General features: G+C 49.4%; 1 protein-coding gene across 1 annotated transcript in view; it reads right to left on the bottom strand.

Moving 5' to 3' along the window:
- The window catches only part of MSI2 (musashi RNA binding protein 2), a gene marked incomplete at its 5' end in the record, with an annotated part of 234485 nt that overhangs the window by 32320 nt on the left and 189091 nt on the right, over nucleotides 1-13074 (bottom strand). Inside the window, 2 exons of the mRNA XM_085302882.1 lie at nucleotides 2536-2610; nucleotides 10948-11062. Coding sequence (XP_085159008.1) covers nucleotides 2536-2610; nucleotides 10948-11062 — 190 coding nt within the window. The remainder of the gene's footprint in view (nucleotides 1-2535; nucleotides 2611-10947; nucleotides 11063-13074) is intronic.

Raw genomic sequence — 13074 nt, 5'->3', positions numbered from 1 at the left:
AGCGCGCGCGCAGCGAGGCGCCTCCTCCTCCCGCCGCCGCACGTCGGCACCTACCCGTCTGCCCGTCCGCCTGCTCCCGACCTGCTCGAGCTCCGGAGACCCTCGCCGGCTCCGGGGACTCTGCTCCCCCGCTGCGGCCGCGCTGCCCCAACCCGCCTTCCCCCAGGCGCCCGGCTCCCGGCCGGGGACACCCGCCCGAGCTGCGCTGCCGCGCCGGGACGCGCCCGCCAGCGAAGAATATCCTAAAAGCCCTATTAACCCTCTAACTGTGGTGAAGGAATGTGTTATTTAAGTGGGGGCGGAACGAAGAGCCCGGCTGGAGCTGAGCTGTAGGACAGGCAAAGCGGAGCGGCGCGCCGGAGGGCTCCCACGCGCTCCTCCAGAGCCCGGCCCTCGAGCTGGCCGCCAGCGCGGGCCGGCAACGGACTGCGCCCGCTCTCCAGAGGCGACAGTTCACTCCGAGTTTTTGGTGTTTTCAATCTCTGCGAGCGACTGAAAACAGCTAGCACGTAACTGGGAGGCCTGTTTTGAAAAATCAGGCCCTTAATAAAAAAGCCCGCGATGAAGGCTAGAGTCAAGYGGCAGCTCTGCATTTAACTGGCAGACATCTTTTTAGACATGTTTACAATTAAAGTCATCTAAGCTCTGCCAATTTTCATCACTGAGCTTATCAGAGCGGTCTCGCACTCAGCTGCCTTCACACCGCTCAGCTGGCGGGAGGAGGCACGAGGGCCGGGGAGGAAAGCGACGGGACGACACGCGGACGCCCTCGGAAGCCTTCTCCTCGCGGTCGAGCGTCACCAGCTCTAACGCGCGCCGGCGGGCACAAGCGGGCATGCCGCTGCGCGAGGGACRCGCCTGCTTGGAAGAGCTTTCACAAGAACTACAGTGCTCTCCACAGCGAAGGTTTCAGGCCGGTTGGTAACCGCGCTTGCCAGCCAGGGCTGCTTCCTCCAGTAAAGCAGAGCTCCTCGAGGACGTCTGCACGAGGCGAGAGGCCCAGAGCTCGCCCTCGCGTGCTGAAGCAGCTCCACCTGCGTCCCCGGCTAGACAGCGCTGGTTTTACTCACTTCTATGTTCTTAAAAGGACCTGGCTCAGTTTGAGAGTGTGGTGGCACAGGCGGGGAAGAGGCAGATAAGTTCAAAATAGAGCCTTAGCATCTGTAAAGTTTAGCTATTAAAAAGAAAAATCTAACGCCACCGCTTCCCTCCACGGCGYCAGTCCTGCAGAAACCAGTTCTGAGGAAACTGCAGTGCCAGGACATTATTCCACCTTATGGGTGTCAACAGCATGAACCCTTCTGTGCTTCATCCTAATAATCTGTTTGATACGAGGATGCTTTTTCACCGCAGCATGCCGCAGCGACAGTCAAGCACCGCTCCGCGCTCTCTAATCCGTCCTGAAGGACCTGCCCCGTAAGGCGCCCGCTCCTCCTTCCCTGCTAAGCTGCTGCCCCTCTTCTGTACCTGTAGCCTGTTCGCTAAGGAGATGGTTTAACTCGGTTTTTAATTAACCTGAGCAAAGCTGTGCTTCCACCGTTCCCTTTCTCGGCAATTAAAGAACGCAGCACAGGACGGAGGACCTGCTCGAGTGTGACCCAAGTGACAAGCACGCTAATGAATTTAATGTGTAACACACAGAAATCTCCTTGCCACGGCATCCAGGTGGGCTTTCGCTATTAGTAAGCAATAAACACAGCAGTCGTAACTCTGCTTGTTAGATCTCCCCGAGAAATCCTACGGTGAAACAGAAAGCGCCTCTCTCACCCGTGCAATTCGAGTTCGAAGGAGCCTCACCATAAAGCAGACGGCAGCGAGACCTCGCGCCAGGGCCTGCCTCTGGAAAGCGCCGCGGGGAAGCTGGAGAAGGCTCTTCCCGATCCACACTGCGCTCCGCAGAAAGGCAGCCGCCCCCCGCGACCGGCAGCAGAAACACTTTCAGGGAATGGAAGTCACTAAGCGCAGCCAAGCCTGACAACCACGCCACGGAAAGGGAGGAAAAACTGGACAACACCCAGTGATCAGCACACTGGTAGAAGCTACTTGCTATCAAGGACACCAAAGAGATCTGTATAGAATACAGGAATGTTGGACTTTTTATTCCAAAACTGCACTTCTAATGAATATAAACTTACCACAGAAGAGTATGTGAACGTGTGTGTGAGTCTCTGTGTGCCTGAGTGTGAGTCTCTGTGTGCATGTATACTCATCCAGAATATATATAAAAGAAAAAAAAACCCTCAAAGGGAGGGTAATAGCTCTTGAGTTATTTCTGTTGCTTTATGTTTTAATTTAAGAATTTTGTTTTCAAATAACCAGTACCAATTTACACATTAATCAAAATATATTAAAAATATGTATGTATATATATATATATATATGTTTTTTAAATAGTCAAAAAAAATAGTTGTTGTGTGAGATGCTCCCTGCAGACTTTCCTGTCTCAACTTGCAGCTATGTTTTTTTTAAAAAAGGAAAAAATAAATAAGGAAAGAAGGGGGAAACAAAGTAAATCTGCAAATGAAACGTACGTACCTGGGAATTGATAGCTGTAACTTGGGGCAAATCCAGGATATCCTCGGCCATACGTTGCAACAAAATTCGGGTAACCTTGATCACAGAAATGTAAAAATAAAAAAAATAGTAAAATAAAATAAAAGAGAGAAAGAAAGAGAGAAAAAAGTTTGAAGATTAGTAAGGGTTTTTGTTTTCAAATATAAAGCAAAATTACATGGAGGATGGGTGAAACTCAATTTTACAGAAGATATCGAAAAACAGGATTTACTTTCCTCACGTGAAACCACAGCAACATTTCATTCTCAGCTTGGATAGAAACATCTAGAGATACCCTGCTTCCCCGACCACTCGCCTGCCTGCCGCTGTGCATAAGACCTGCCACTCTCATAATTAACATGCACTTTGGATCTGGAGCCCAAGGACTGTGCATACTTTTCAGCTGGAAGAGTAAATGCCAAATGCTAAGGCTAAACACATAACACAGGTTTGCTCTGACATTTGGAGAGCTTACAATGAATGTACTTTGCTTCAGAGCTATTGACAGTGGGAGATTAAGGTAGTAGTAATTCTTTATCCCAGGAGTGTGAAGGACAACAGTTAACACATCAAAGAGTTCGAGGCAGCAACAGCAATGAGCCAAAGAGCCTTTAATTTTTCAGGAAAGTAAAACTCAGACATGAGAACCGCTTCCTAAAGCAATTTCTAGGATACACACAGAAACACATCCAACCTCAGGCAGCTTTTGAAGTTTTATTATGAGAGAAATACCATTCAAGACTATTCTGTTCATAAAAGTGCCTAAGTAACTGCATCAGGTAGCAACTCTGCCCACTTAAACATAGCGCATGGAAGTAAAATGTGATGGTGCTAAGAGGGCAAGGTCATTCTGACGAGGGTGGACGTTGGAACAAGGCTTGGGCTACAGCCATGAGCGCAGGTCAGCTCCTGCCTGCACATAGCCCAGTGCGCAATCCACGCAGGTGCTAGCAGGCTGCAAAAGGGCCACRAGCAAACATCTCATGAACATAGATACCATCACTCGCTTGCCTAACCAGCAGGTGCTTGGCCAAGAGCTGTACTGCATCATGCAGTATGTTGCCTTGCCACGCACAGACTCACTGGTGCCCAGGAAAAAAGAGCTTCTGCTGCCTCTTTGGGAACCACGATGGATAGATGGGAGCTCTGCGCCATGAGCAGCTGCCCAGCGGCCTCCTGGGCCCACCATGGGACCCTGGAAAGGGTTCACGATCTTCAATATGCAATTGTATATCCAGGGGACACAGAGTATGGGCTATCAGAGACTCRGAGCTTAAGAAACAGGTTCACTTCCAGCTCACTGTTCCGAGTTATTCTGCATTAAATTACGTACCAGTTCTATCTAGGCAACATCAAAACATCTCCGAAAACCGTTAAACGTGCAGAGACAGAGAGGTAATTTTCTGCCATTTAGGCAGAGAGGACTTCATTATCTCTTTGTGTGCATCTCTCGCCCAACGCCTTGCTCAAATTGATGTTTAACAGTGAAGACTAGGCCAAAGAAGAGAGATTTTACTCTTACGGAAGAATTAAGGTTTGCTCATTTGCTGGAGGCCAAGTGCTGAAGAGGCTGCGCACGTTCTCCACCTGTCACTTCTCAGCCCTCCGGCAGGAGCGCCACCTCCTCGGGCCCCGCCAGGGCTGGGCTCTCGGGCACCGCGCGCCGGGCCTTACGCTCCGGAGATTCCCGGGAATTGTAACCTCCCTCCTCAGTCCGCTCGCTCAGTTTGCTTCGAAACAGCAACTGCCCCTTCCAGTCCCAACGCAACCGAACCACCACGTAAGGGCGCCTCTGACCGGCAGCGCCCAGCGGGCTGCCCCCGCATCCTGGGACACAACTCTCCGCACCGAACCACCATCGTAAAAAGTTTGTTCGTCAACAGRAATCTCTGCAGCGACTACCATGGCAACTGGACTGGAATTTGAGCACATTTTTAACAGCTGAGTGGTTCTTCCGGAGGTCTCCCATCTCTGCTTTTATTTAGCCTCTAAAACACTAAAACACTGTGTACAATTATTTTTGTGCCACAGCAAGTCCCTCAATTTCTGATTGGCTTTATATAGACATACAACTTACTATCAATCATAATCTAAAACTGGAAGGTAAAAACGCTCAGGTGATTTTTTTCCAGGGGCTTCAACAGAGCRCGGGGAAGAGCAGGTTGCTCCGCACGCCCGCGGCGAGCCCCTGCGTGCTTACGGCTCAACAGCTCCATCCCCTCGGAAATTATCACCTCTGCCAATAAACCAGATCCTTCAGAGCTAAGCTTTACAAACCTGTTTTTTCCTAAAGCAACAATATTGATAAATGGGTTGTTTGCTAAGTAAGTAGCGCCATCAGCACCCCTGTGAAGCTGGCGGTGGAGAACCGCTGGTGGTGCCCAGCGCGCTGCGCTCCGCCGGCTCCACGCCACGCTCCCCGGGTAGGGCAGATGAAATCATAAATTTATAATACAACATTACTTCAATTTTCCTCTTCATTTGCTGCTGCAGTGCCCAGCTCTGCTCTAACGAGCCTGAGCCCAATGTGCACAGGGGAAACTGGCTGCCTGAATATCAATAGCACATTAACACCATGCCCATGCGGATGCTTCATCAAGCCAAATTACGGCCATGCTGACCTACCCACCGTTCCCATTAGGTGCCATTCTCATCCTGCGTTGGGTGCCGAACAATTTATTTGCTTCAGCACTCCTCGTGAATGATCAATCTCTCTAATTATCTCTTGCTGCTAAACTAAAAATCAAAGTTTTGACCGGATTACCTGCCTTGAAGTGAGACCCTCCTGTCCATGGAAGGGCAAACRTAACCCAACGGGCAAAACTGCCTTCACAAACGCTTTTGCTCAGCTCCCTGCCAAACCGAAGAGAGCAGGACTCGCCGATGGGCACGTGGCCAGCTCCTTGCCGCGCTGGCCGGGAATGGGCAGGCGGATGCGCAGCACTGCCGCGTGCGGCACCTTTACTGGCCCCTTTACTTACAGCTTATTTAAGGGTATTGCAACATGGSCAGTGTTGAGGCCCGTCGTGGTGAGGGCAGCGTTACAGATGTTTTCTGAACAGGAGAGCTGGGTGACCCAGGYGGTCTGTATGCCTCAGCCGGGGCATTCCTCGAGGCCCGGACGACCTTCCCGAAGCGCCTCTGCTCTGTGCGTGCCCAGCAAGCCGGCACCATCCACACCYACGGGCCCTCCCTCCGTGACACCCTCGGGAACCCTTGGCCAGGGCGCGTGCCAAGAACCACTGCAAAGGCCCCTGCCCGAGCAAGACCCCAGCCTCTGCTCTGTTGGGACGAGCCTCCATGGCGAGGAACGGCTTCTCCGCTCCGTGAGGAGGCAGAGTCCGCAGTCACAGAATCAGGCCACAGGAACATCTTTTAATTTTCAAGATTTTGCCTGCGGGATGGTAGGTCGAGATACACAAACCTCATGGTTAATATGTGAACACACTGAGCACGGTGGGGCCTGCAGATCTCTGCTCTGAAATTTAATTGCAATGTTCCAATCCATACAAGCAAATTATGGTCTTTTGATGCACCTCGGAGCAAGAAGGAAAGACACTCTGACCTTTTTCCAAAGCAAAGCCCCATGCTACAAAAAAATAYGTTCAGGGTATTTCAAAAGAAACGTGCTGTGATGTTGACATAAGAACTCGTGGCACCAGGGAGCACAAAACAAAGAGCATCTCCCACRGGCGCACGGGGGTGATCACATACGAGGGAGCAGCCACAGAGAAGAAAAACATCTGCTGTAAAAGTTTCTCCCAGGGTCAAGAAAAATTTGATCTATCTCCTACATCAAGGGAATTAAAAAGTTAAGCTACAGATGACTGCAGCTGCCTTCATGAGGGTGAACACTATGCGGGGTGCTGCTATCGCAGCCAGGTGGGTTCCCATGCGTTCTGCAAGACTCCCAGGAAGCGTGTCTAGCAAAGGTTCCCCTTCCCTAATTCTGCCTCAGAGGCAGCTACTACTCTATTAAACAGAGTCTGATGGAAAAAAGGAATGACTTTCTTTGAAGGGCACTAGCTCTTTTATGCATGAGTTCAGCCTACCTAGACTGAAAGTGCGCAGTAATGCAGAGCCCCGGTCTGGCTTGTGCAATGATATAAGAAGCCTGTTAGAGACTCTCAGAAATTCGGTGTTCGTATCAGACATTACTTCAGCAGTCTTGGGGTATAAGCTTTATAGGCTGAGCTCTCCTATCCCTGGAAGGGTTTGCAAGTTAAAAAGGGCTCAGCTTTATTATTAACCCCCTGCATGTCTAAGATGCCCATCACCGAATGAAATGAGTGCTGCCGGGCCCCAGCTCAGAGCAGTCAGTGCAGCAGTCACCACCCGCACCCGATGTGACCTCCAGGACCGCTGCTCCGGTGGCTGCACCATCCCAGACGCACACAGCGGCCTCAGATGGGAAAGTTGGAGAGAGAGAGARAAAACTTGCTATTAATGCTGCCCCTTGGTTACTTTTCTTCCTTTTCTCTCGTTTCTCAGGTTTTCAGGATTCTCTAACAGGGGTGAAGCCTCTGGGTGCATTGCAAGTCTTGGGGCAATTGAACAACAGTTCTTATTCAGCTGGAAATGTCTGCATTGCCTGCTGGGAGAGACACGGTTCCCATTTACAGGCATTCCTGGTGCTGGAGAGGATGCCGAGGAGTTTCACCACTCCTTCCTGTGAAGTGGGTTGCTAGGGAGAAAGAGATGGTTGGAACTGAAATCATTCCAGCTTGTTCTTTATGCAGAGTGGCTAATTAATGTTCCTAATCTCCCCTGAGAACGTGCACTTTCCATCAGCAGACAGYGACTGAGACAGCCCAGGAGCAGTCCTGGCAAAAGACTCAGTCTGCCTGCGCTCCTGGAGTCAAAAAATCCTTTTTAGAAGAACACTTTAATTTTGTTCCAATCAACCAAATCATCACAGAACGTGGCTGTCGATGTACCTTTAGACCCCGGTTGCTGCAGGATCCTCGGGGAGGCTATGATTAATGAAAAAGACCAACTTCCTTAATAGCTTTGGAGGGAGTCACTCTCCACTCTTTCCTTTGGGTTGTCTTGTGTGTTCTTGCTTCTGATTTCCTCCTCTGCCTGCRAACAGCATCTGGAGAAGGTGACCTTGAAAAAGGGCTTCTGGAAACAGGTATAAAAATCTTTCAAGAGCAGCTCCAATTCACTCTGTTTCAGCCCAGCTAAATATCTAAACGAGTAATGGAGTGATTCTGACAAAGGCCTCCTGGGATCTTAACAAAATATTCGGCTACTTCAGAATCTCCCTCTGGCAATATGTTACTCTGAACGCCTCGTTGTTTGATGGGTTAATTACGCCCTTCTCCTCCCAGGGACAGCGCCTCGCCGCTGCGCTGCTGCCGGGGCTGGCCAAGGAAGGACGCCGCTTCCACGCTGAGACACTGCCGATGTGCCCAGTTTCCAGCCTTGCAGTGAACTCTTACTGGCAACCTTTGAAAATGGGGATTTATAATAGCCATTCAGACAGCCTTGGACTTGCATGTTGTAATTTTGTTATTTAGCACTTACTTAATTATTTAACACGATGCCACTGTAGCAAGTAGGAACTTGGAAGATGAAAAAAACAGCCAGAGCAGATAATTAAGCATCTGGCCTTCAACATGAATCAATCATTAATTCTGAGCAAGTCACTCTGATTTGAAATCTAATAAGATCACATTAAGAGGTGCCCTATGAAAGCCAGTGGAGCAGACGCAGTTTGGATGACCTAATGAAGTCAGGCACCGCGTATGCCTGACGGACACCTGTGCAGCAAGAAAACCATTTGCCAACACACATCAACGTCGCTTGGTTCCCACAGAAACAGATACGCTCGTCAAGGGGTCCTTTCGTTACTTCTTAGCTTTAACGTTCAAAACAATCTTCTTCCAAAGAGGCAGTCCCAGCGAGAATCAGCCACAGGACGTCCGCAGGCTGAACGCTCCTCTCAGCTCACAGGGGTGGACCCTGGCCCTGCAAACTGCTCTCCACCTTTACTAGTCCTTGCTCCGCTGAGCAGGACAGTGCAGTCAAGTGCTCGCAGCGCTGAGCAGAGAAGGGGTTTTGCCCTTTTTGCCTAAACTAGGGCTCCAGTATCTCTGTTCTGCCAGCAGCCGTCTTGCACTAGGAGTTAGCAAGGCTGCATACAACCAGCTCCCAGAAACCAGAACATAAGACACYACAGGAGCAAAATAAATAAAATAAATAAAAACAGAAAAAAATACGCTCAAGCACACCGAGAATACACAGGTGACAGAATAACAGATTTACTAGAACAAGCCGAATATTTTAACCCTAAAATGTAATTTCCAAATAGTGCAGGGTGATTGTGGGGGGAGGGAATGATGGGACAGAAAAATAGATGATCAGCTGAAATAACTGAATTACAACATCCCAGAAATAGATTGCTCCAGTCACACGAATAGCACTACTATTAATTCAGAGATAAAGCAAACATGGCAGGAAAGTTATCCTCATCAAAGCAAGTTGCCTGAAATCAGACATCTCAGTGTAACAGCCTGATTTTCATAGGAACTAAATACCCTGACCTTATGCTGACTTCRGAGAGCCTCGCAGGTCTTTCAGCCTCTCCAGCAGCCAAGCTGCTTATGGATCTGCTCTGCAGAGCTCGGGAGAACTAAGGATCCAGCTTTCAAGGCTTGTTTTTGTGCTTAGCTTCTGGAAGTAGCTAAACTTCAGAAAACTTCRTCTTCAAAAATTTAAGAGTGTCTTGCTTATGAAGCACCAGACAAAAAGCCTTACTGAGGCAGAGGATTTTTTACTCTTTCCACGGATGGATTTGCCTGAGAATATGGATTTCTCGAAAGYAAAACCCACACCTCTTCATGGGCTGGTCCCAGCAAAGCTAGATGCCCTATGACTGCACCTACCGGCTCCACGCAGAAATGGCCTGGAATAGTTTCTGAGAACCTCCTGCCTCTCCCTCCTCCTGCTGAAGACAGCAAGTATCAACACTTCTCTTACTCCTTTCTGACCGGGATATACAACAACTAGTATTTCCATGCTAACTGCTCCCAATGCTGATGTTCAGCAGCGCAACTGTTCACAAATTAGGWGGCAGGCCCTCCAAGTCACTGGGTTGGCTTAACTATCTTGACCTCTGTCTTTAACAACAATTTACAGCAAATGGTATCAGTCTTGTTCTGTCTCTGGCTTTGGGGACTTTCAGATGACTTATTTCAAGCTTTCCTAAACACCAGAGCCCGGGCGGCAGGTGGGATTGGAGAGGAGACGCAACGTCAGCCAGGAGGAGAGCAGAGCAGGCGCACCTTGGGCAGGCCTGGGCGAGGACACCGGAGGAGCCGGACGTGTGAACGCTCCCTTCTGAATGGGTGAATTCCAGGAACACCTCCGGTGGGGAGACAGGAAGGAGAGGAAAGCCTCCAGACTGTAGGCACAGCCCGAACGCTCTTCCATGGGGCTCTGACATTCCCAACCCCTCTGCTCAACCGCCAACCCACCTTACCAGGGACAGAAAATTCAAAGCACCTAGCGAAGGCCACGTCCTATCGACTGCCAGCTAGGACAGGCTTGTTTCTGCCTGSGACACCTCCAAAGAATCTCTCTTCCGTGCTCCCTTTACAGACCCAGCAGGTGACAACCAGGGGACAGCTCACTAACACAAAGGGAGCAGGAAGAAAATATATAAAGTTTCTAAAAACATGTTGGCAACGGATTAGCAGCATTCTGGCTTGGCAAATCTGAGGACAGTATATCAGGAAGTTGTCAGATTATATAGAAAGAAGAACTATCTAGGCAGAAACAAATGAGAACCAATTATAACTAAACAGCCCTGATGCACAAATAGAATTTTGCCATTAAACATCATTTATCCCATTTAATTAGTATTTTCTGGACACAATACTCTGGACTAAAATACTGTTCCATCTCCTTGAAAGTYGTAATTATTGTTGCGACCTATACTGTTATGCATCTCCTTGCTTTCTCCATCTTGCATGCCATTTAAGAACCAGCAAGATTTTCAATTATCTATGCTGAACTGTCAAAGATACCTTTAAAAGAAGGGGAATAATGTGTGACTCAATTCCTCTAAAAAGGGGGAGAGATCATTTTTAGTCAGAATGAACACACTGCATCTTTCATCATTCTATTTTTGTGAGTAAGAGTAAAATGGGCTATTTAAAACAACCATTTAAATGCAAATTTTTATATTCCAGGAAGGGGGGGGGAGTTAATCATTTACCACAGATAGGATTATTTTCCCCTTTCCACCCCTGCTTAAGTTTTAGCCTCGCACCCACACAAGCGCAGAGCTTTGCTCACCACTACGCCTGCGGCGTTCACACACGGGGGAGACAGACAACACGGGAGCGGCTCGCTCCGAAGCCGAAGCCGTGGCCATTGCACACTTACCCAACATTCCCATCCCTAGCATAAAAGCGTCCATGGTATAGGGTAATCCACGTGCCCTTCCTCTCGTCCCTGGTGGAAACATCACTTCTTTAGGTTGTGCTTTCTTACATTCTACCTATTGAGCAGAAACATGTACAAATGAGATGCAAATGAATTCCATGTAAATGTCAAATGCAGAACTGAGCTAGTTAAGGGGGGAGTTTTATTTTTAGCATTTGCCTCCCCATGCCACCTCCCCCTCAAAGGTGAACTTTAAGAATAGCGTAAACGGATTTCAAAGAGCAAACGTGTACGTCTCTTTACACACACATAGCAGAAAACACTGTAAAGATGAAAAAATGCTGATTTAAGAAGTTGCCGTGTTCTGAAAGGAAAACCCGGGCTGTGCTTACTCTCAATGCTACTTTGCGGGCATGGAATGAATGGAGGAAAGTCCTCAGCACAGCTCTATTACAATCGATAACAGAAAATGACTCTTGGTGATCATTACATAAAGCTCCTTTTAAAATAAGAATAAAGAATCAATATTTCTACCCAGCAGAAAATTTCTGCAAACCCTACTAATAAATGATCTGCATTCTTTCACTTCTAGGTACTCCTGCTGCCTTCTGAAGTTGCTCAATGCCATTTTAATCACATTACAAGGCTCCAGTTAATACCTTGTGAGACCTTACCCCCAGGAGCCTCACCGGCAGCACAGGACACCCCTGCAAACCGCACGGCGTGGCGCCGGGCAATGGCCCACCCGCACCATACGCTGGCGGTTCGCAGGGTCCTTGTAGGTGGGAAACGGGAAAAATGAGGCAATTTTCCGTGCTCAGCAGGTCTGGCCCTTCCCTGCTCCCTGGTGCCCTGTCTGCGCTTACGGCCAGCCCCAGCACTCCCCTCGGCACAGGCACGAGCCGTGCTGGGGAGCCCGGCCAGACCAGGCTGAAGGTGTCCCAGCCCACCTCTATGTCTCTACACCTTCGTCCTCCCTCACCCTCAGCAAAAGGCAAACCTTGCAGACACACTGCAGCCTGGCATGCATGGAGAAACACCAGTCTGATGGCAAAAGTCTCGGCTGAACCTGGAGGCTCGAGCTCCTAACCCGATTCCCAGGTTCCTCATCCTCATTGCATGTCCCTTCCCTTCCAACTCTTCTCTGCCCACGCTAGATCAAGGACAGAAASGCGTCAAGGCCAGGGCCATGATCCCTGTGTTACGTGTTGGCATGGCCACACGCAGCCCCACTGCCCTCTGAGTGGCCACAAGAAATGCACCGTGCGCCCTGGCCACGGGCTGGCCCTGCTCGTGGGCTGGCCACGGATGTGGCTGGCCACGCCACCAGCGATCTGCAGGCAGAGGCTGGATGTTGGGCTGCCCGAAGCAGGGCAACCCCTTGTGCATGACCTGCTGCTCGCGCAGCCGGCAAGGACGGGGAGCTCCCGGCGTGCAAACGGGCAACTGCACCAGCCCAAAGCAGGAGGGAAAATAATACGGCTAAATGTCTCTGCTCCTAACAGCCCGATCACGGACTGTGTATTCATYGTCTTACGAAAACCAACTGCCTGTTCCTAGGCAACCTCATCAGTGAAAATTTTAGGTTTATACAATTTCCATTTAGGTAACATAAAGGTTAACTGACTGTAATGGGAGTATTTTAAACAAAACCACCTACTCCTCCCCTTTCCACAGCAAACCTCATGGCAGATCGTATTTACTTAGCTCGCTTGCAACACCTCCCAAAGCTACAATGCTCAGATACAGCCAGTGCTGTCAAAACATGCATCTCTTGCAAACAAACTGCCAGAATCTAACCAAGTTTGGAGTCAAGTTCTTCAAGAGYTTGACTTCTGTTACTGTTTTGCCAAGTGTTGGGTCATTAAAGGAATTAACGGGCTGAGAAGGAAGAGGAGAGCTGGAAGGATTTCCTTCTGGGGTCTGCAGGTTTACACTATCCAGAGCGAGGAGACCCAGCTGACGCATCTGCTCCCGCTAGCTCGTAACGCTGCAGGCAGTGTTACTGACAGCATCATGGAGAGCGACCCAGCGCCTGACCTTTCAGTRCAATAAATAAAGGAAAAGGAAACAGAAATCTTCCCACCGACGATTTCAGTGAGCACCAACTTGTCCTAAGTGCAGCCC

The sequence above is a fragment of the Rhea americana genome, unplaced genomic scaffold, assembly GCF_003343005.1.
Source record: "Rhea americana isolate MKP2758 unplaced genomic scaffold, rheAme1 scaffold_194, whole genome shotgun sequence".
In the NCBI taxonomy this organism is placed as follows: domain Eukaryota; kingdom Metazoa; phylum Chordata; class Aves; order Rheiformes; family Rheidae; genus Rhea; species Rhea americana.
Note: the sequence above shows the minus strand (reverse complement) of the source record. Positions and strands in the feature narration are given on the sequence as shown.